The sequence below is a fragment of the Pyricularia oryzae genome, chromosome 2 (genome assembly GCF_000002495.2).
Source record: "Pyricularia oryzae 70-15 chromosome 2, whole genome shotgun sequence".
Classification (NCBI taxonomy): Eukaryota; Fungi; Ascomycota; class Sordariomycetes; order Magnaporthales; family Pyriculariaceae; genus Pyricularia; species Pyricularia oryzae.
The window spans coordinates 8,187,898-8,210,113 of NC_017850.1; the positions used below are offsets into that span (position 1 = coordinate 8,187,898).

Here is a 22,216-nt window from a genome sequence, read left to right on the forward strand (position 1 = left end):
AAAAGTGGCCAGGGTACTGTCCTGGCCAGGGTATTGTACATCCACGTTATTATTTCCATCCACTTTTTACATTTTGTACTGTCCTCTGGCCATCTGGTTATTATATACCCAGGACAAACACAATCAACTTTAAACCCTATAAGTTGTAGCCTCGGAACAACAATATCCCGATTGCCTATAAAAGATACAGCTACGAAACTAACTGACCCACTTGTCTCCTCTATTCTCTGAATGTAACCTGTATCCTTCCACCAGGACGTACAAGTGAGTGTGTCCACCACTCCCCTCCAAACACTTGCCTCTGCGGGTTCTACTAACACTTTCTCGAATACGACACAAGCCATATTCCAGGCTTTAACTCAGTTAATTAGTCCACTTCTCATTCCTGTCTCCCAAGACTCCTCTCTTAAGACCCTCTCCCGAGGGTATTAGCTGTCTGTTATCCTAGTCCTGTTTCTCAACATTAGTATCCTACTGGTACCAACCAAAGTTTCCCGTATAGACGGAATGAACGGCCTAGCTATAAATGCAGTGCAGTCATTAGGTGGTTTAGTCTGAGCACTGAGACTAGATAGGGTGTATAATATCAGAAATTTATTCCTGTTCTAAAGTGTGCCAAAACGCATTAGAAACGGAGTTTGCTAACGGTACAAAAATTTCCTATTGAATCACGTGTAGGTGGGAGACACCCCTTAAAACGGTAAAGTTACCGACATTCCACGCCCCAGTGCAATACAGACAGACCCGTACAACTTCTTGCGTCCATATCACGCTTCAAACAAAAACAATAGTCAAATACCGCCCTTTTGCTACTTTGGTCGCAATTCCAACGCTTTAAAAACCTGGAACTTTTCAAGGGTGTACAACGGTATCTTTGTGTTTCTGCAAGGCAGATTCAGTTGTGAATTGCTTATTACAAGCATGGCACACCCAGTAATTTTGACGCTTCTGGTGATTTTTGACAAGGTTTTGAACTTGGAAAGTTGTGAGATCTCCATGGTTTGCTTGACAGCATTGGACGCCGGTGATTAATGACACAGGGACGGCTGTAGCTCCCAGGGCGAAAAGAGCCACAAGCGAAACAATGTTAAAAGTTTGCATTTTGACGGTTAAATGAACAGGAGAATTTCCAAAGATGAAGAGATAACTAAATTTGAAAAAACTAGTTGAATATGTTGAAACTGGGCAATGAATCAAAAGTCCATCTGTGAAGAAAGGTGTAACACACACTTTAAATACTTTCAGTCAGTATAAAAATAAAAAAAATAAATTAATAATTATAAGTTAACGACAACCAACCGGGTAAATCTGGTGAAGTTTTATAATCTTGCATGCGTAGTATCAAGCAGAGCCTCCAAACAATAGCTCTTTAAAAAATTGCAAAGGCGTATTTACTAAAATGCGGGCAGTTAAAGTCCAAAGCTTCGAATCTTATACACAAGATGAGATGATCTCACATTTACTGGCGATCGAGATTTTAGGGACCGGACCCCCTGTTTGACGGGCAGTCAACAGTCCAGCTTATAAATTGGAATTGAAGTTGATTGTAGCCATCATCCATCAATTCCCTTCTCCGCTGTCAATGGACAGGTACGTGCTTCAAGCTGCGACAAAGCAAAGGTATAAATGGCAAGGACCCATTCTTACTGTACATTGCCGCAGCCAACCTGCCAGCTTTGGATCCATTTGCCAAAAAAAGAAAAACTCCAGCACAGGTTACCCTCCACTCCCATACTTTCTAATTTTATTGCCGCATCTTCCTTTGTCGATCGGCTGCTACAACTTAGTCTCACGTTTCATATTTGACCCCATACCATTTCGGTACATACCAATCGGCCTCCATTGGAAAGTTAAAGGTGTTGATAGACGAAAGCAGGCTAGCGTCACGAATTTCCCAAGATGGGCAAAAAAAAAGTTCGTGTCGGCCCCACGCAGACCCTCCTTCAAAAGGTTTTGGTCCTCGGAGGGGGCTGTGCTGACGCTGACAGCGGACCTATCGGAGCAGTTGGTCGACTTGTTTTACGAGAAGACCGATGCCAAGCGGGAATTGAGATGCCAGCTGTTTGGAGCACACCCTTTTCTTTCGTTCTATGCATGCGTTGTACGTATTGTACGGAATCCAACGGCCTATCGAAATGAACCAAAACCCAGAGCTGAGGTCCATTCCTCCCCGGGTCACCGAATCCTATTCACATGGGTAATCCCTGCATGATTGTACGCTACGGAAACCGTTTTTTTGTCTTTTTCTCAGCCTGCGTCATGTCAGTACGAGGTGAAGGAGGGTGACCCGTCGGTTGCTGCGAGGTTGTTTCCAACACTGTGGGAAGTAATTAGAGTTTGAGCAAATGGGGTCTGGAATGACAGGGGCTGCACCTTGGGCCAGCATATGTCAAGTTTGCAAACCGGGATGTACGCTGAAGTAAAGATATGATTGATGCGATGCGCACTTGTTTGCGGCCCGCCGTTTAGGCACGGTGCACATCCCGAGCGAGGTTTTGATTTTCGTGTCTTTTATCGTTTTTTTACGCCCGTCCTAATTGTCTTTTTTTTTCTCCGTTCTCCATTTAGTGCTTGTGCATGACAGCATCGTGAAAATCTGTCGACAGATTCGTTGCTTTTGCCAAGCAAGAAATTGACGACAGTGCACTTACACCAAAAAAACCAACACAGGCATCGATCGCGCCGAGGCCCAATTGGAATCAATTTTCATTCCGTTGCCTACACTGCACCATGCTAGCAGAAAAGGGCCCCAGCTGGCTTTCTCAAGGCGGCAGGAGGCCAATGGGAATCCTGTTGGCCGTCGCCGCCTTCATCTTCCTCATGCTCACATACGCCAGCTTTCCGTCTCAACGAAGACCTCCGCCCTCTAATTTGATGACACCATCCGCCCCGTCCAGACAACAGCCGGCCGTGCCGGGACCACAAGCGTCAACACCCCACTTTGTCAGTGTTGATGATGCCGCCTCGAACGGCACCGTCGGAGTCGACTCCATCATCTTCCTCAACCTCCCGCATCGCCACGATCGATTCGATGCCATGGCGATCCAAGCCCACCTGTCGAAATTGAAAATCAGCCGCTTCCCCGCCGTCGACCCGTCGACACTCACAAGCCAGGGCATGCCGCCGATGGAGAACGACCAGGCCAACCTCAAGGAGGGCGAGAAGGGCTGCTTCCGAGCGCACGCCAACGTCTGGCAGCACATGCTGGAAAAGGGCATTGACTCGGCGCTGGTGCTCGAGTCCGACGCCGGCTGGGACATCAACTTCCGGCCCATCATGGGGAGGCTGAACGGCGGCTTCCGCAAGCTGCTGCAGGAGGAACACCCGGACAACCGCGACGTGTTTGAAGAGAACCCCGACGACCCCTGGCTGGCGCGCTCGGGCACCTGGGACATACTGTCGATCGGCCACTGCGTCGACGCGCGCGGCGGCGGCCGCTACGTCATCTACGACGACCCGCACGCGCCGAGCACCAACTACCAGGTGGAGGTGGACGAGGGGCAGGCGGTGCTTAACCGCAAGCGCATCGTGTACCGCGCGCAGACGCTGTTCTGCACGACGGGCTACCTGGTCTCGCTCTCGGGGGCGGCGCGGATGCTGGTGCGCATGAACTGGAAGTTCGACGCGCCGGTGGACGTCATCATGAACGAGATGATCGGCAACGGCGAGCTGCGGGCCTACAGCATGCACCAGCGGCTCGTGGTGCAGTGGACCTACATCCCCGGCATCGGCAAGGGGAGGAGCAACAGCGACATCCAGAGCGATGGCAAGCCGGAGCCCAGCACCCCGGAGGGTTGGGATCGGGCCAAGAAAGACCGGTCCGTCTACGATTACCACGGTGGGTATGCCGATGCCGCTATAGTTGAGAGTGCTCTCCAGAGGGCCTGGCATGAGGTTATTGGCGACATGTAGGACCGTTGGCAGCTGAGCTTGAGTTTGAGTCGTCAATTTCTTCCTGCGAACAGTCCATTGGATGTACTTTTTTATTCATCTTTCACATTTGGATTGTGTTTTATATTTTAGATTTTTGTTTTCATGTTAAATCTGCAAGCGTCTGTTTCAACCGTACCCAAAAAGAATATATCTGCGATGAAAAAAACTCTCCATAATATAACCAGACGGACAGGGCACATGTCTTGTGCGTGCAATTGCCCATGCCTCATTGTTTGGTGATTTCTCCCAAGGACAGACACGGAGACACGGAAAAAGGCGCAGAGCAACTGCCAAATCACCGGATGCGGGGGCACCGTCCCCGAGACGGGCAAACTGAGTAATATCGACACAACCCAAGACCACTGAATGGATCGCCAAGCAAGAATTCCCAGGTGAGGGTCGCCGACAAAAAGAACTTCCTCGAATCAGATGGGGGCAAATGGCCCTATGCGCACCATTTATCACCAAGCCACAATTCAAAGAAAGGCACTATTGATAAGCGATGCTGGCCTCATATCGTCCGACTGACGCATCTAGCCTACCCGCCGCGAAGCGACGGTGGCTATTTGTCGACTAAAGGAAGAAATGCTAAAATCATCAAGGCTCGGAAGGCGAATCTTTCGGGTTACGGCAAAGACTCGAGGGGCGTTCGCGAGAATCCCAAATCAGAATTAGATCGGCGTTCTGTTATTCGGCACTGGGAATATCCGTGACTTGTAGCCAAGATACGCGATAAAAAATGGCTTCAACAAGTACACTTGTCCACGTGACTGGTTTCACGTCATGAATAGGGTGTACCAGTCAAGGCGGTCATGATCTACGGGTTATCAGAATCCAGCTTGTTTTGTCACGACTCAAAGCAACCGTCGGGATAAATTGCCATTATTGCCATGGCGCCCGAGGAGCACAAAGGTGTACATGGCAAAATGGTTGGGCAGACCTCTGCTCCGGGAGAAGAAAGAAATTTCCCTGGCTCGCTGAACTATATCTTGTTAAAACAGCTAGAACTCTCGAAAATGTGACACATACGGTCCGCGCTCAAGGAGTCTTTGTGCGTGCTGCCAGAACGCAAAAAGCCGTGAGACAGTTGGAGGTAGGCAATGGGCAGCTTCTTAACAAGAGCCAGCTGCTGTGCAGAATGGCCACGGTCAAATGCTCGTGAACGCCTAGGAGTCTACCAGTAGTGCTTCAGGTTAGATATGCGCAGGGGTCCTCGTTCATATGAAGAAACTTCTCGAAACCCACGTCAAGGAAAGCCGTCAATATCTGCAGCGTGGTACTCTACTTGTGGGTTAGCGCTGGCTGTCAGAGCCGAGTTCAGCATACAGTCAAATTTGACTGGACCCCAGTTATTGCTTGAACTACTGTCTATCTGTAGATGAGGTACTTTACAATGCCACAACGACGCAGTACAAAACATCATATAGTAACCATTTAGGGCTTCCACTTTGAGTGCTTCCACTTTGAGTGTGCGGGTAGAGGCCTACTATCACGCGATTTTGCAGAGGCTGCGAACATGGTCGTATGTTGCATTGGCTTGTAACAATGGTTATATACAATATCCAAGTTGGAACAGGGGCTGGACAACAGATCTCGGGCTAAAATCCACGTCCCATTCCTACCACGCTGCTGCCCTAGACGCATTGAGAGTACCCTGTAATCTCGTCAGTACTAGAGTCTGTCTTACTGTCAAGAGAGCAACAGAAATTAAATCTTCACTTACACTGGTTCGAGACCTTGCAGGTCCCCTGAGAGCAGCACTTGGCGCCGGTCCAGTCCTGGCCGCCGCACTGACCATACAGCGGCGCGCAGCCACCCGACGGCGGCGGGGTGGTGGCGGGGGGCGGGGTGGTGGTCGGGGGCGGGTTGCCGGTGCCGGGGCTGCCGCCGGGGTTCTGGAGGGTGAGCAGGCCGGGGCGGTAGGGGAGGGCGTTGTAGTCGCCGCCGGCGTTGGGGCTGCGGCCCTGGTACAGCAGCTGCAGGTTGCAGGGGTCGATCTCGAAGCGCTGGTCGGCGTTGCTGCGCACCAGGTCGCCGTGGCTGATGTCGTTGGTCCACGTGGCGCCGCTGTTGGCCTTGCCGGCGAACGGGTCGCTCTGCGTGGCCGCCGCGGGGGTCCACGACCCGCCGAGGCTCGTGGCCGTGAAGGAGCGGAAGAAGCGGCCGTTGGAGCCCATGGCCTCGACGATCATGAGGTACGTGCCGGTGCCCTTGACCGAGTAGACCTGCACGGCCTCGAAGAGGTTTGCCTGCGTGTCGCTCATGATGACGGTCGAGGCCGTGCCAAAGTTGCCGGGGAAGTTGCCGAGAGGCATGGTGGAGCGGTAGATCTTGCCGTTGTCGCCGCAGAAGAACAGGTACATGGTGGTGCTGATTTGGCGTCGTGTTAGCTGTTTGGTTCAAAATATACACCGAATATAAAATCTGATGCTATAAAGCTGTTGTGGAAAACAAGAGGAGCAAACGTACCTGTCAGCAATCAGCGTCTGGTCAATGGGGCCAGTGCTACTCCCAGAGATGGAGCCAGAAAAGAGCGGGTAAGCCTGGGACCAGCCGTTGGCGTTGGTGGGATCGGTCGAGGTCCTGTAGCTGAACGGCGTGGCCCCCCACTGGTAGGCCAGGATCCAGATGCTCTTGGGGGCAAAGTAGAACAGGGTCGGGGCCACGGTGCCCGAGTTCATGTCGGTCTGGCGAGCCGAGCTCAGGTCGCGCAGGTTCGAGACGAGGGCAAAGTTCATGGACCCGTAGTTGGGGCTCTGGTACTTTGTGCCGTAGACGAGGTACTTACCCTGGTAGGGAACCACGGTGAAATCCTTCAGGGAGGCCCAGCCGTTGGCAGGCTGGGCGAGCGGGCCGCCATTGTCCTTCCAGCGAAGACCGCTGCGGGGAATGGTGCACTGCGCAGACACCAGGGCGCTGGACGCCAACAGTACGGTGCTGGCGTAGGCCAGGTTGGTCTTGATGTTTCCCAGCATGATTGCGAGCCGGCGTCTAGTACCAACCAAAAAAGGGAGGGGGCTTGAACAGAAAGGTATACCTGTGTGCACGATCTCGGGAGGCAATGGGACATCAAGGCTCAAGCAGAATTTGGCCGTTGACTTATACTTGTAGAAAATCATCATGTCCCGAGCGGGGAAAATAAAATTATGAACCGTCACTTATTAGCATTACCAGTAAAGTCACATTCAGGTTGTTAGTGGCAACTTGTGGAAGTATTTCCCTGTCGTGTTTTCAACTTTTTCCACCAAAGAAAACAAATCGTAGTCGGCTTGTACCATGGTGGAGGACTGCCAAGGAATCCTCCAAGGCCCGGACCCATTTCGCCGCGTGCGGAGGGAGGCTCTCCGGCGCGTTCATTTCTCACGTGTATACGACCAGGGTGGGAACAAATGCCGTGATAGATCCACCAATATCATCGATCCTGGACAATAAAACTTCCCCAGGTTTCCCGTTTACCCATTTTCGGTGACTGAACATGGTTTGCACATCAAGGGCGCGTGCCTGGCAGAAAAGGAGAGCGTGCAAGTGGCCAAAGACTCAAAGGTGAGACGTTAGCCGCGCAAATTACAGGCATGTAAACGTACCCAAAGTCATCGGTGCAAACGGCCCTGTTTTACACAAAAAAGAAAACAACACGGACGCAACAAGAGGAGCAAATCACTTCACAACAGCAAAGCAAGTGGTACGTGCGGTGATTGGAAACAAGCAAAATCAATAACAAAAACGACTGGACGCTAAACACACTTCTAGCCAATGCTCTCCATTCCCCCAAAGAAATAAATCGCGCCTAAATCCCAAGAGACCAAAAGACAAAACACCACAACCATCTGACTTTGGCCAAGTACGACTCATAGAGTTCATGGTTGAATCCTCCCCCACACTAAATATCCAAGAATTGGTGGTGAACTTGCAAATGAGACTCCTCGGCGCCAAAGTGAACATGTACGACAAAACAAAGTCCGTTGTTTTGCATCATGTGTGTTGGAACCAATCCGATGTTGTGTGCTCCTTGTTGCTGTCGCTTTAGCGATCATCACGAACTGTGGTCGTGTCATAGTTGCTTGTATCGCCGCCCCTGTTTGAGTGCCTGTACGTGATGTGATCCTGGACGGCGCTCACATCGTCCCTCACCGCGCCGCAGTACAGACACCTATAAGCATCCCTGTATCCGTGAGTGGGATAGCCGGAATTGGCAAGCGGCCGTCCAGTGTCGGAAGTCGCGTAGAATCGGGAGCGTGCTTGGAGGTGGCCTGGCTTGGCGCCCTGGACATCGCGGCACTCCGGTGGGCAAGAGGCGGGCTGGCCGTGGACCGCAAGCTGGCCACCCTGGGCGGGCTGGACAGCGGCGGGGTTGGCCGGGGCGGGGAGGGCAGAAGTGCCGACGGCGAGCAGGCCCAGGACCTGAACAATCTTGAAGATCTGCATGTTGAGAAGTCGAAAAGAAAGAACTTTTTAAATGAGAGAATGAATGACTTGAAAAGGCGAGATATGGAGAGCAAGAGCAAAGAAGCCAAGGAAAGGAAATTGCAAAGCAAACGATGGTCGTGATGATGAGGATGGAGTGAAGACAAGATTAAGTTGATTTGGGGGAGGGAAAGCACAGAATATATAATTTTCCTGACCGCATAGATTCATCAGGTCCTGTCGTCCGTATATCACTATGCTCAATAAGTCAAACCCCCTGCCTTTAACCCCAAGCCACGCCGTTGTGGGGTAGAGCTTCCCACCACAGCAAGCAGTAACCATGTCCCACTCTACTGGCGCCTCGGATGGGAGCCACCTGCGGTTAACTCGTGGCGTATCTCTTCGGTATAACCGAAGAACCAACTACTGGTCTGTTTCTTTTCGGCAACAGATTCAAGTTGCGACTTCAATCCCTGGCCTATAGTATCTGGTCAATTACAAAAAAACAAGCTTTCCCGGGAAACGACCGGGCTGACGAGCTGGCCAAGGCCGGCTCCGCCGGACCGCCGGACCCAGACCCGAGGGCTCAGCAAACCACGTATAGCGGTGCCGGCACGGTCCTCAGAGCCATTTTTTCGAATATAGAGAAGGACTGGTGGCGTAAAGAACTTTGTGAACGGTCCCCCGCATATAGGGAATGGAAATTCCAACACACACCGAGAAAGGAGCCCGAGGAACTGCGTTTGCCAAGACCCCTACTGGGCCATTATTTGGCCATGAGGACCGGCCACGGCGATTTCAAAGCCTACCATGACCGTTTCAACCACCAGGATGCAAACACCTCGTGTGCCTGGTGCTGGAAGCGGACCTCCCCTGAACACCCGGTGCACTGCCGCTTTTCGCGGGCGGTGTGGAGAAACTGGCCGTGGCCTGACAACGACCGGCCGGTCGGGCCGCCAGACCGCGCCCAACGCCGCAAATTCTTCCAGACAAGCCTCGGGCAACCGACAAGCTTTCAGGCGTTTTCGATAGCCACCAACTACTTCAGCGCCCGCCCCAGAGCGGCCCGCCAGCGCCCCGCGCGCCACGAACGCACTTTACGCCTAGGGACACCGATCGTAAACGACTCGAACTCTGACGAGGAATAGACTTACTGCCTTTTCACCCACACTTCACGGCACAAGCCGTCAGACGAACCCTCCGTGCACCTTAGGCACGGGGTCGCGTCAGTGAACTAACCCCCTAAGCAGGACCGGGCCCGAACCCGGTCAGGCACGATCCGCCTCTGCCCTCCTTGTTTTCCCCCTGTGTAAATAAAGAAGATAGAACGCGCGCCGAGATACCCCTCGGGAGGTTGCTAACGGCCGGCTAACAAGCCGGGCCGAGCCCGGCGTTAACTAATACTACTACTACTACTACTACTACTACTAGCACTGCTGTGGTTCTCTGCATTCTTGCACTAGGCGAGATCTGTCTCCACAAGGATCGTATTCCCGATATCGTTCCCACCTTCGGTGAGATGCATAGCATAGGCTCCCTTAACTCTCAGCCATGCGGTTCTCGAGGTTCCCCGGCCTTTCAAAACAATGTGCCGTCGCACCCAAAACGCAGCAGGCGAGCCTCCTTCCAAAGTTCTGCTTCCACGTCAGGGCCGAGGAGAAATATAGACGTAACACCAGGTCTACATTATCTGGCCAACGCCATCGACGTTATTGGTAATCAAATGGCAGGCATGTCTATTTGGCACGTGTACGCAAATATCCTGGCTGGTCTTTATTACGGCCAGCTAGGGAGGGTCATGGAGAGTTACTGGCAGATCCATTATACCTGCGTCAAAGTCCAGCATCTTTTCAGGAAATGTATCGTTTCCCTTTGGTATGAAAATGGCGTTGTTTTGGTTGCTAACGTTTCTGTCAAGCCACTTTTCTCGTTTTACCAGTGCCAACAGGAAAGAACAGGACGTTAAAGACATTCGATACTACCTAATTTACTGGACTTGCATGCAATTGGAATGGTGCGTCGATCTTTTAGCCCCCCCCCCCCTGTTTTGTTACCTTGTTTTATTGTTAATACTGACTTGTTTGCAGTGATATTGTCGCCGAGTTAAATTTGCAACAGTCGGGCATAGGTAATTACGAGCAGAGCATACCACACCCCAAATTGGAACATATAATCGAGTCGTAATTCTGAGGGTAGGTTTGGGGGCCCGATCCTCACACGCTTTAAAATGAAAATTAAAAAAATGGTTAATTATAAAAGGCATAAATATCCCATCCACCGCATTAATAAACCCATAAATAACTTTTAATGCTCCCCGCTATTATTAAACTGTAATTACATAAATAACCCTTTTAATTTAAATATTTCTAATTATAAACGCAATTTAATAACCTTTATTACAAATTAAAAAATACCATGCCAAAAGAAACCAGTTTAAACCACATTTTGCCCAAGCAATTTTAATATAAAAACCAAATCAAATATCTTATAACGTGGTTCATCAGGACCCCGGACATATCAGGACCCCGGACACTTTTCCTGCACAATACTACTTCCAATTTCAATTGCAACGCCAGCGTTGTTCAATTTACCTCAATGCAATCGGATATATGTACATCAGACATTTCTGCATCCTCCTGACAGGTGCGTGCATTATGTCCAGGTTTACCGCAGTTGCCGCAACGTCGTTTAGTCGCCGGCTGCGCACTACTCCCCTCCCCATTTTCATCTTTCTTTTCGTATATTAGACCATCGGCACCATTTGATTGAAGCAAATTCTGACCCTCTTGTATGGTAAATGACCCTCCTTCGCGGATACGTGTTTTTTGAGCCCTGCGCCGCTTGCTAAGCGCTTCGTTGGCCTTCCGAAGGCTGTGGTTCTCCGCTTCCAAAAGTGTGGTTCGATGAGCAATCGACTCCAACCCTTTTGCTAGCTGCTTTACAGCATTAAAAATAGGCGTTGGCGAGCTTCCCTGATGACAGTTGATTCGACTTTTAACAAGGGTAGATTGATTAACGGCTTCTGTCGGGTTGTGCGGTGTTTGAGAGACCCAGGTTTCGGTGCTGGAAAAATCAAGCTCTTTAGGTGACGGCGTCCGTAGCCTAACATCCAGCTTAGATATGACCATTTCCGGGCTATGGGGGATAATTCCCGCCCCTCGAAAACCCCCGGCCATATTTTCTTTTGTCATTGACTTTTTGTAAGCCGCTGCAAAAGCCAAAAAGAAGTCGACTTTGCTGATGTTAGTGATGTGGGCCCGGATAAAGTCGTTAATTTTTTGACCGTACGCCCGCTTAAGGACGTTAAACACTCCGACATCAAGTGGCTGGGTTAAATGAGATGAATGAGCAGGCAGGTAAAGTGGAATAATATTGTGATTTTTGCAATAGCCCTCGAATTCAGGGGATCGATGACTGCCGTGCCCATCGAGCACTAACATCCGATATACGCCTTTTGTCCGCGATTTTGTATGGTTGTCGAAATGCTGAACCCAGTCGAGGCCAGTCTCGTTGTCGGTCCATCCATTAACGGTGGGTTTGAGGCGCCACGTGTCCGGAAGACCGCCTTCTGTATACCAATTGGACAAATGGTAAAAGCCTTTGACGATGATATACGGGGGTATATCGTAACCGTCGCCACTGATGCAACAAATTGCAGTCGCCCATTCTCGATTGCCAGGCTGTACTTTTTTCCTTCTTCCGCGTCTTTCGGACCCAGTTACGACCATTCCAGCGCAAATCTGGCCCATCATAAAGCCGGTTTCGTCGAAGTTGTACATGTCGCAGTCTTGGATGCCATATTTGGCCCTCATATTGGCCACCAATTGAAACCACGCGTTTAACGCGTCAGGATCTTCGCAAAGAGCTCTTTGGAAATCGTAAGCGCGAGAAAAACGCGTTTTTAATTCTGTGCGTCGTTGTACGAAGCGATAAGCCCATTGCTTGCCGACCGGTCGCGCGTCCCGCGCAGCGAGAAGATGATCGGCCATTGCGGCCACATCAGCGATCTGGGCTGGAAACCCTCGGGAATCCAGGTCCAGTATATACTGGACAATTACTTCCTCTTCCCTTTCCGTTAGCTTTTGGTTGCCTGGCCGACGATTGGCCAAAGAAGCGATGCCGTTTATTCTGTCGTGTAGTGTCGATTTTGGGACATTATATATTAATGCAACCTTTCGTATGCTTTTCTTTTTGCTTGATCGGAGCTCATTTAGAGCAAGAATGATTCGCGCTTCGCAATTTGATGATTCCATTACTGTTGGGGGAAAGAACACGTGTGGAAAATAAAGGATGAAACTGGGTTGAAAAATGTCCGGGGTCCTAATATGTCCGGGGTCCTGATGAACCACGTTATTAAAACCATTTAAACATCAACAGCTATTACTACCGTCTCATATCATTCCACAATATACTTTTGAATTAACGCCGCTTTATCTGCTTATTTGCCCCTTTTATTCGCCTTTTTCATTCAATTATCATTTTACCCAATACGAAAAAATGCGTTTTTCATTCGCTTTTGCCCTTCTCTTAAACTGCGGTGGAATCGCTGCTCTCACGCCTTTTGAGGCCTGTTACAATGACTGTATCGCTGGGAGATTGCCCGACGTCGTTTTTGAACCAAACGATACAACCGCTGTAAAACATAATATGTGTGTTTTGAAGTGCAATGCCATCGAAGGGCATTCCTCGAAGTGGAAATTGATGAGTTAGTTTGCATATGGAAAAACTACGACCCAACATTTGCGAATATGGTGGTGGGATTTTGGTATATTTTTCATGTTACTTTTTGTTTACGGGCGGAATCGGGCAAATATGGGAGCGTTCGGCGGAAATTTACGTGTATAACCACGTAAATTGGGAAAGCGATGCAAATTTTTCAACAAAATTTATGCGATATTGGATAACGTGGATATACAGTATGTGGGCCAGGACAGTATGTGGACAAATCAATTTTGCTATTAAAGAGTTTAAATTTTCCCAAAATGCTAGTATTCGGAACGTTGCAGTACGGTATAATATATTTCGAACGACGTTTCAACGCAGAATAGCAGGACGCGCTTTTTGGGCCGACCGTTGGTCCGGACCGCGAAAGTTAACCGAAACCGAAAAGGAGGCGATTGTCCAGTATATATTAGACCTGAATTCGCGAGGGTTTCCGCCCCAGATCGCTGACATGGCTGCAATGGCGGACCATATCCTTGCTGCGCGGGACGCGCGACCAGTCGGGACTCGCTGGGCAAATCGCTTTATCTGTGAGGATCAGGCCCCTAGACCTACCCTCAGAATCACGACTCGGCTCCACACCGAGCCAGGGATCGGACAAGGATCCACTACCTCCGGATTTAAACACGTCTCTCCAGCGCGCTGTCAATTGTAATTTCTCTCTTCCCTTCAGTTTAGAATTTTCGTCGATAGCGCCTAATATACTGAGGTTCTCCAATGTATGCCAGGCCGTGACACAAACCGTCAAACGAACCCTCCGTGCACCTTAGGCACGGGGTCGCGTCAATAAACTAACCCCCTAAACAAAACCGGGCCCGAATCCGGTTGGGCACAATACGCCTCTGCCCTTTTTGTTTTCCCCCTATGTAAATAAAAAAGATAGAATGCGCGCCGCAATTCCCCTCGGGAGGTTGCAAACGGCCGGTTAACAAGCCGGGCCGAGCCCGGCGTTAAATAATAATACTACTACTACTACTACTCAGTACGCAGGCGCTACATCTTCCATAATCCCCCGGGCTGGTATTTCATGGTAATATATTTTACCTCGGTAATTTAGTCAGGTAAACTAGTTGCTGGACTGTTATTTAAAGCACTTATACTAGCTATTATGCTAATAATTCTAAACATAGTAGCTATTATGTAGGTTATATATAATACAAACAAAGCTTAAGTAGGTTAATAATTTATTAAATGCTAGGTACAGCTATTTTTAAAATGCTCATTTATTTAGAAGTTACTTTTGGCCAGTAAAAGTCTGCTATATTTGTTTCAAAACAAACAAACGTGTACTTTTCTGCTTTATATAACCCGATTCGAACTTACCGTCTCGAAATTCCGACTCAAAACACTGCTTGTTCATTCTACATGCGCGCATTACCTTCAACTTTTATTTGATTTCAAATTCAACTACTGGAATCCTCCCACCGTACAAAAATGCGTCCCTTTACGACTATTACTGCTTTTATATTACTTTTTAACGTTGCGGCTTCAAGCAGTTCTCAACCTGCTTTTAATCCTGCAGCGTTAAAAAAACCGTTGTCCAGACAAGAATACCAGAAAAAAGAAAAGGAGTGGGAAGATTGCTTGGAAGACTGCAAAAAGAAAAACGCAAATAAGGCTTCATATGTTCATAACGACTTTGCTCAATGTTTTACGGACTGCAAGCACCTCGACCCGAGACCAGGTACTCCCCGTGCTAAGGGTCTACATTCGTCCGTTAATTCGGGTCGCAAATATATGTAAATTAAAATATGGTTGGCGGGTTGTTAAAATGTAATTCCAAGCTTCCCACAATTACAAATTATTTACAATGTGACACGAAATATATTATGAAATATTATATAACGTAAATGTACAGTGCCCTGGACAGTGCCCTGGCCACTTTTCGGCCCAGCAAAATACTTTGAAAAATGTGAGGATTAGGCCACCAGACCCACCCTCAGAATCACCACTCCACTCACCAGCCACACTAGGCCCAGGGCGTGCAAAGGGTCCACTCACCCCGGATTTAAAACGCGTCTCTCCAGCGCGCCGTCAATTGTAATTTCTCTCTTCTCTTCAGTTTAGAATCTTCGTTAATAGCGCCTAATACACTGAGGTTCTCCAATGTATGCCTGGCCGTGACAAAAAACGTGTGTTTTGCACAATTAAACATGGAATTTCAAACTTAAAGCGCAAATAATTTTAGCGTTGGACGGGCTTCGATCAAATAAAAAAAAGCATTGGGAAGGTTGCACTTTTTTATAATGTGCCCCAATCGACGCTCCAAACCAAAATACCTTTGTTACGGAGTGGCGTGCCTGGGCGACTGCCAACTGTGACTAGCTCCACCTCACGTGACAAGGCGCCAGGGTTCGTTGTTATATATTCACTTAGGCGCGTGCGCGCGATTGGCATTGCGTGCCTTTCTTCTTTCTTTAAACTTAGCTTTAGATCTTCGAATAAAATCGCCCCTATATTGCAACCTTGTCTCTTTGGGATCGCTTTCGTAACAGAAATAAAGGGGTGGTGTGGAGTTGTGGATGCCTGAAAAGTTGAGAGTTCGGATCGCATTAGGCGACACGTGAATGAAGCGCTAATTTGATTCAAGGACGACCAAATGTAACGAGGGAGGACCCACACTTGTGGCCATGGCCACAATTGCCACCATCTGGGATAAGAAGGGATGGATTCCCCCACTGTGAAGACCTGAGATGGTTCCAGGCTATTTGCACTTTTTGCTTTTTTTCGTCTGATGCTTTGCAAACATCGATTAAATAGTTCATTCCCACGGCGTGATAGCTTCGCTACACTCGTTCTCATTACCGGCGGTTAAGGTTGCACTTGTATCCAGCATGGATCAGTCTGGTAACGGTAGTGCGAAGGGTATTGCACTTCAGCTCCAAGCATTGTACTTTGGGTCAAAGTGCCTTTTTGTGGGAAAGTTCCTGCGCCTGCTGTTCCAGTTTATAATAGAGGTACGCAGTAGTTTCGAAGTGGTCGAGGCGGTGGAAGGAGACGTTAAAGAAGGGGACGACGTTAAAGAAGAGGTGTTCCTGCGAACTGTAAAGGAGACAACCTTGTTTAAATAAGCCCTTAAATGGAATTTTATATTTGGTATTTATTCGATTTATATATTGGATTTTAATTTCCAATTCCGACCGGTTATTATCGATTTTCTTCGCCAAAAATCCAATAAATGGATCGATTTAAATTCCGAATTTAAATTGGAAAACCCCCGGTATATTAAACCTGTTAAAAAATCCTGGAAAATACGTGCCTTTTTAAAACCACTTTTTGCCGTCCCTCTCCAAATAAATGTGAGGATCAGGCCCCAAACCTACCCTTAGAATCACGACTCGGCTCTACAAACCACGCTGAGCCAGGGATCGGACAAAGGGATCCACTGACCCCGGATTTAAACACGTCTCTCCAGCGCGCCGTCAATCGTGATTTCTCTCTTCTCTTTGTCACGGCCAGGCATACATTGGAGAACCTCAGTGTATTAGGCGCTATCGACGAAAATTCTAAACTGAAGAGAAGAGAGAAATTACAATCGACGACGCGCTCAAGAGACGCGCTTAAATCCGGAGGTAGTGGATCCTTGTCCGATCCCTGGCTCGGTGTGGAGCCGAGTCGTGATTCTGAGGGTAGGTCTAGGGGCCTGATCCTCACAAAACGTCGGTCCAGGTACAGGTGCTACCCTTGCTTTTCGTCCGGGTTACGTATATAAAATTAAAGCGTTTTTACAAAAAAGTGAACGAATGTTAGGCAAATTAATTTTAAAAATCGGGTTCGTTGTACGCACTGTGACATTTGGACCATGAGATCACCAGACCCTAACCCTGACCCTGGACCAACGACCCACCAGGGTGATACCTTTATCGACGTCGCGTCAAGCTCAGAACTTTGTTTGTTTCCTTTCCTCTCCTCAGAGTAGAATCTTCGTCGATAGATGCCAATAGACTAGCTTCCGTGCTATGCTTACCCCGGGCCGTGACACAATTCTACTCTCAAAAGAATCGCTGGCCTAGCGATTAACAAATAAGGCGCAACAAACTATCTTCACGCCGCTGGCGAGCGACGAAAATAAATCCGCATTCGACAGACCAGACCCGACCGGAGATTGACAAAGACGTCAACCTCAAACCCAGACCGACCCCAACCTATGCCCAGGCTGAAAGACCATCCACCTGCGAGCAGGAAATCACAAAGGTTGATTTCGAACAAGACGGAGCAAACAGATCGCTCCACTGACGACCCGACCCGACCAGAAAGTCAAACCGATTTCACGCCAAACACCGATTCCACCCTCGAAGACGAAATCGAAGTTGATTCCCTTTCGAACACCGCGTGGCCTAGCATAGAAACGCCTGAGGAAAATTTAAACGAATTCGAGTTTGCAAAAGCAAGGCACACATCGCCGGAAGCAAACCCCAATATGATGGCAGACGGAAATAACCTAGCCAGCGAGATCGCTAGGCTACAGGCGGTTATCACACGCCTGCAAACCGAAAGACAGAACAACCAACCGGAAGCCCGACAAGCCACACCCGAAAATAGCGCCTTTGGAGGCACCAGGTTCGAACCGACCGGCTTAGCCAGCAGGAAAGCATTTAAGCCGTACGGCCATAGCCAAGAAGCAGCCAACCCGCACTACAGCGAAAGAGCCAAAAGTAGAGGATCAGATCCAGGTACATTTTCCGGCAGTTCAACCACTTTTGACCGCTGGATTACGAAATTAGCAGATTATTTCGAAGAGGATAATACAACCTTCCGAACTGAACGAAGCCGCATGGCAAAACTGTTCAGCCTGTTGGACGACCGACCAGCAACGATGCTGGAGACCAGATACAATTCAGAGACCCAACCGTATTCATGCGTGGCAGAGATGATCCAGGTTTTGGCCACGGTGTACCATAACAGTAATCAAGCGTCCGAAGCATGGGAAAAACTATCAAAAATGTATTTTGAATGCGGACCAGGTAATGACGTTTACAGTTTCATTGCGGAGGTGAATGCTCTCGCCGATAAAATTGGAGTACCAGCAGGAGAACGCAAAACTACGCTGTGGCAACATATCCCGGCAGACCTCGATCACCGGCTGTTACGAGACAGCAAGGACCCCAGAATATCTTATGAAGAATTCGCAAATTTGGTGGCCGATGCAGCTCACAGCACTCAGCGAGCGTATCGGGAACGAGAGGAGCGAAAACAGAAAAGTCGCGGTAAAGATAGAAAAGAGAAATACCCCTACAGCCCAGACAAAAACAGGAAAAGCAATCGAGGATGCTATTACGAATCCAGCAACCCGAACAAAGGAGAAAGAAGCGACATGGTACCTAAAACAACAGAAGCCACAGGACGTGGTTTGACAGAAACTGAAAAGATGGCTCATTGGGAAGCCAACACTTGTTTCGCGTGCGGGAAAGAAGGACATAAATCATTTAAATGCCCCAATAAAACGAAAGCAGTCAGGGCCTTGGATTTTGAGGACAACCACTGTGACATTTGGACCATAAGATCACCAGACCCTAACCCTGACCCCTGACCAACGACCCACCAGGGTGATACCTTTATCGACGTCGCGTCAAGCTCAGAACTTTGTTTGTTTCCTTTCCTCTCCTCAGAGTAGAATCTTCGTCGATAGATGCCAATAGACTAGCTTCCGTGCTATGCTTACCCTGGCCGTGACACAATTCTACTCTCTAAAGAATCGCTGGCCTAGCGATTAACAAATAAGGCGCAACAACCTATCTTTACGCCGCTGGCGAGCGACGAAAATAAATCCGCACCCGACAGACCCGACCCGACCGGAGTTCGACAGGAACTTCAATTCCAGTCCCCGACCACGACCGATCCGACCTATGCCCAGGCTGAAGGACCATCCACCTGCGAGCAGGAAATCACAAAGATTGATTACGAACCAGACGGAGCAAACAGACCGCCCCATCGACGACCCGACCCGATCAGAAAGCGAAACAGACTCTCGCCCAGGCACCAAGTCCAGTGTCGAGGACGAAATCGAAGTTGCATCTTCTTCGCGGTCCCCGGAGCTCAACGTGAACGCACAAGAAAACAACCCCAGAATAATGGGCGACGCAAACGACCCAGCCAGCGAGATCGCTAGGCTAGAAGCGGAAATACTTAGGCTAAGAAACGCGTTGAGAAACGACACACCCAGTCCCAGGCCCTACCGAGAATTAAGGCACCGAGAGCCATCAGTGGAAAGTGCATTCGGCGGAACGAGTTTCAAAGCAAAAGGGATGGCCGCTTGGCCAGCCTTTACCGAGTTCCAAGGAACAGGCGGCATGAACCCTGCTTACAATGACAAAGCAAAAGCCAGAGCCGATTCACCCCCAAAGTTCGCAGGAGACAAGACGCAATTTGATAGCTGGCTGATAAAGGTGGCCGACAAATTCGAAGAAGATGTCGCCATTTTTAGGACTGAGAAAAGTCGGATACGTTACCTGATGAATTTGCTCGAGGACAAAGCCGAGAAAGCAATGATTACTCGTTACGTTTCAGTTACACGCCCCTTTTCATCAGCAGCCGAAATGATCCAAATCCTAGAATCCATGTACCACGACCCCAACCAGTCCATAGCTGCCAGAGAAGCCCTTAAGAAACACGAGTTTGAGCTAGGCAAGGGCCAAGATATCCACGAGTTTATTGCCACGTTTAATTCACTAGCCCAGCAAGCAAAGGTTCGGGAAGAAGACTGGAAGCAAACCTTGTGGGGATGTATACCCGCCGACCTCGATCACCGTCTGCTGCACGATAGTGAGAACATCGACATAGACTACGAGACGTTTTGCCAGTACGTTACCAAAGCCGTCTACAGCAACCAACTGGCACAAGAAAGGCGCAAAGACCGAGAGAGCACCGACAAGACCAGCACGAAGAACGAGACCCGGAGCAGGCAGAAAACAGCTTCGACGAAAGTCCGTTCGCGCTACAAGCCCAAAGATTATCAAGGGGATAGAACGGAACCAATCACGATGGCTAAGGCCGGTCGCTCACTGACTTATGAGGAGAAAAAGGCGCATTGGGATGCCAACACCTGTTTCATGTGCGGAAGGGGTGGCCATAATTCCAAAGATTGTCCCGAAAAAGAGAGAATAAGGGATGTCAAAGCAGTGAAACCGAAGCAACAAACGAGTACCTTAGATTCGGAAACCACAGACGAATCGGGAAAAGAGTGAGACCGCCGCAAGCCTCCTCGGTGGTCCAGATGTCTACGATAGCTCAGATTGGTAGTAACCCACGACCTAAATCTTTCATCATTCGAACTCAGATACAGGTTAATGGCGTAGCACTATCAGTTAAAGCTCTTTGTGACACCGGAGCAGACATTTCTCTTTTGATCAGCCCAGCAATCGCTAAACAAGCCGCAGAACGGCTAGGAGCCCGGCTTCAAAGGTTAAAAACCCCGCTACTTTTGTCGGATTACCGCAAACAGGACGCAGGACGCATTACGCACAAACTAAAAGCGACCTTGGAAATCGATGGACGCCGGTTCAGCAACCAAATGTTTTACGTGACGGAAAGTGGACATGATATGTTTATTGGGCAGGATTGGCTAGTTGAACAGGATGTTTGGATCCACCCGAAAACGCAAACGTTCGCATGGCCTGAAACGACACCGTCGCTGGCAAAATTCTCGCCAGCCATTAGACTTCCGAACATGTTGGACAAGCCCGATCCGGTTGCACAAGCCGATGCAGAGCGGCGCGACCGAGCATTCGAACGGGAAACCAAAAGGGTGCAAATACTTCGACGACCGTGGCGCCAAACAACCTTTTTAGAACCCAGACCAACGACCCCGGTCGTTTTGGGTGAGGACCAAAACGTTGTAAACATAGCTGCCCTTCAGCACAAGCTGGACACCGACCCCCGACAAAAGCGATGGAAATCGTGCCCAATACCCACGCAGCCCATTACGTTAGAAATTGGACCCGAAAAACCCGCCATCAGCCTATTTGCCGTCGGCCGTTCGTACCAATGGAAAACCAACAAGGGAGAACCAATCCCGTTCCCGGAAGATGAAGACCCCGACCATGTCGAACTGGTCCGAAGCAAACTGCCATCCCGACTCGCTCACCTGGAGGGATTCTTTTCGAAAGCAGCTTCCACTAACCTGCCTCCACATCGCCCAGGGCACGATGTAATTTTGGAGCTAGACAAGCCGAAAACAGGATCGCCTCCGACGTACAGGACACCTGTGGAATTCCTGCCGCTCGAAAAGGAAACAGTCGACGAGCTGCTGCGCATTGGGTTTATCGAACCCTGTATGCAGGCCGACCCAGCGCCTGTCCTGTTCGTACCTAAACCACACTCCAACGAACGCCGTTTTTGCACCGACTACCGATGGATCAACCAGTTTTTGAAAGATCGATTCGTACCAGCCCCAGATGTTAACGGAACTATTTTTAATTGTCGCAACGCAAAGAGGTTTACAAAAATCGACATTATTCGAGCTTTCAACCGGTTACGTATGGCGGTTGGCTCAGAGTACCTCACTGCTTTTCGCACCCGACAGGGCACCTTTCAATGGAAGGTGCTTCCCTTTGGGCTAAAGGTCGGCCCAGCTTGGTGGCAATCTTTTATCAACGCTCAGCTAAATGAACTTTTGGACTTGTTCGCCAGCGCATACGCCGACGATGTTTTGGTTTATTCCGACGGAAACGAGGAAGAACATTGGGACCAAGTAGAAGAGGTTATTTACCGATTAAGCCGAGTCGACCTCCAGGGAGATATTAAAAAGTCTCGATTCAACGTTACCACGGTTGATTATCTTGGCATCGTTATGGACGCAGGCCTGGGCATCCGTATCGATCCAGACAAACTGCAGGCAATTAGCGATTGGAAGTTCGAAGACCTCACGTCCAAAACAGCCGTGCGTTCCTTTTTGGGATTGTGCAATTACATTCGAATGTTTTGCCACCATGCCAGCAGCGTCGCTGAGCCGTTGAACCGACTGTTGAAAAAAGACGCCAAATTCGCTATGGGCCCCGAACAGAGGCGAGCATTTGAGGAAATGAAACGTTTAGCCTGCGATGCACCGGTTATGGCATTTTTCACCCCAGGCCGACCGACCAAGGTAGAAACCGACGCTTCACGCAACGCGACCGGCGGAGCAATCTGGCAACAGCAACCGGGTGGAGAATGGAAACCT

General features: G+C 49.4%; 5 protein-coding genes across 5 annotated transcripts; 3 read left to right on the top strand and 2 right to left on the bottom strand.

The window, feature by feature from the left end:
- Positions 1 to 2,730: 2,730 nt before the first annotated feature.
- MGG_08232 (uncharacterized protein) lies at positions 2,731 to 3,912 on the top strand (the record flags this gene model as incomplete). The annotated part of the gene is made up of 1 exon (XM_003715806.1): positions 2,731 to 3,912. One exon carries the CDS (start codon positions 2,731 to 2,733, stop codon positions 3,910 to 3,912), a length of 1,182 nt encoding a protein of 393 aa, XP_003715854.1.
- Positions 3,913 to 4,709: 797 nt separating this feature from the next.
- MGG_15968 (arabinofuranosidase) lies at positions 4,710 to 6,908 on the bottom strand (the record flags this gene model as incomplete). Its single annotated transcript, XM_003715807.1, has 5 exons — positions 4,710 to 4,750; positions 4,963 to 5,107; positions 5,219 to 5,235; positions 5,657 to 6,303; positions 6,403 to 6,908. 5 exons carry the CDS (start codon positions 6,906 to 6,908, stop codon positions 4,710 to 4,712), a joined length of 1,356 nt encoding a protein of 451 aa, XP_003715855.1.
- Positions 6,909 to 7,956: 1,048 nt separating this feature from the next.
- On the bottom strand, positions 7,957 to 8,358 carry MGG_08230 (uncharacterized protein; the record flags this gene model as incomplete). Its single annotated transcript, XM_003715808.1, has 1 exon — positions 7,957 to 8,358. The coding sequence occupies one exon, from the start codon at positions 8,356 to 8,358 to the stop codon at positions 7,957 to 7,959; it is 402 nt and encodes a 133-aa protein (XP_003715856.1).
- A 1,366-nt stretch (positions 8,359 to 9,724) lies between these two features.
- MGG_15969 (uncharacterized protein) lies at positions 9,725 to 10,521 on the top strand (the record flags this gene model as incomplete). Its single annotated transcript, XM_003715809.1, has 3 exons — positions 9,725 to 10,212; positions 10,286 to 10,351; positions 10,425 to 10,521. Coding segments are annotated over 3 exons (651 nt in total), but the record flags the coding sequence as incomplete, so codon positions are not given.
- A 6,685-nt stretch (positions 10,522 to 17,206) lies between these two features.
- Positions 17,207 to 18,541, top strand: MGG_15970 (uncharacterized protein; the record flags this gene model as incomplete). The annotated part of the gene is made up of 1 exon (XM_003715810.1): positions 17,207 to 18,541. A coding segment is annotated over one exon (1,335 nt), but the record flags the coding sequence as incomplete, so codon positions are not given.
- Between the last annotated feature and the right edge of the window lie 3,675 nt (positions 18,542 to 22,216).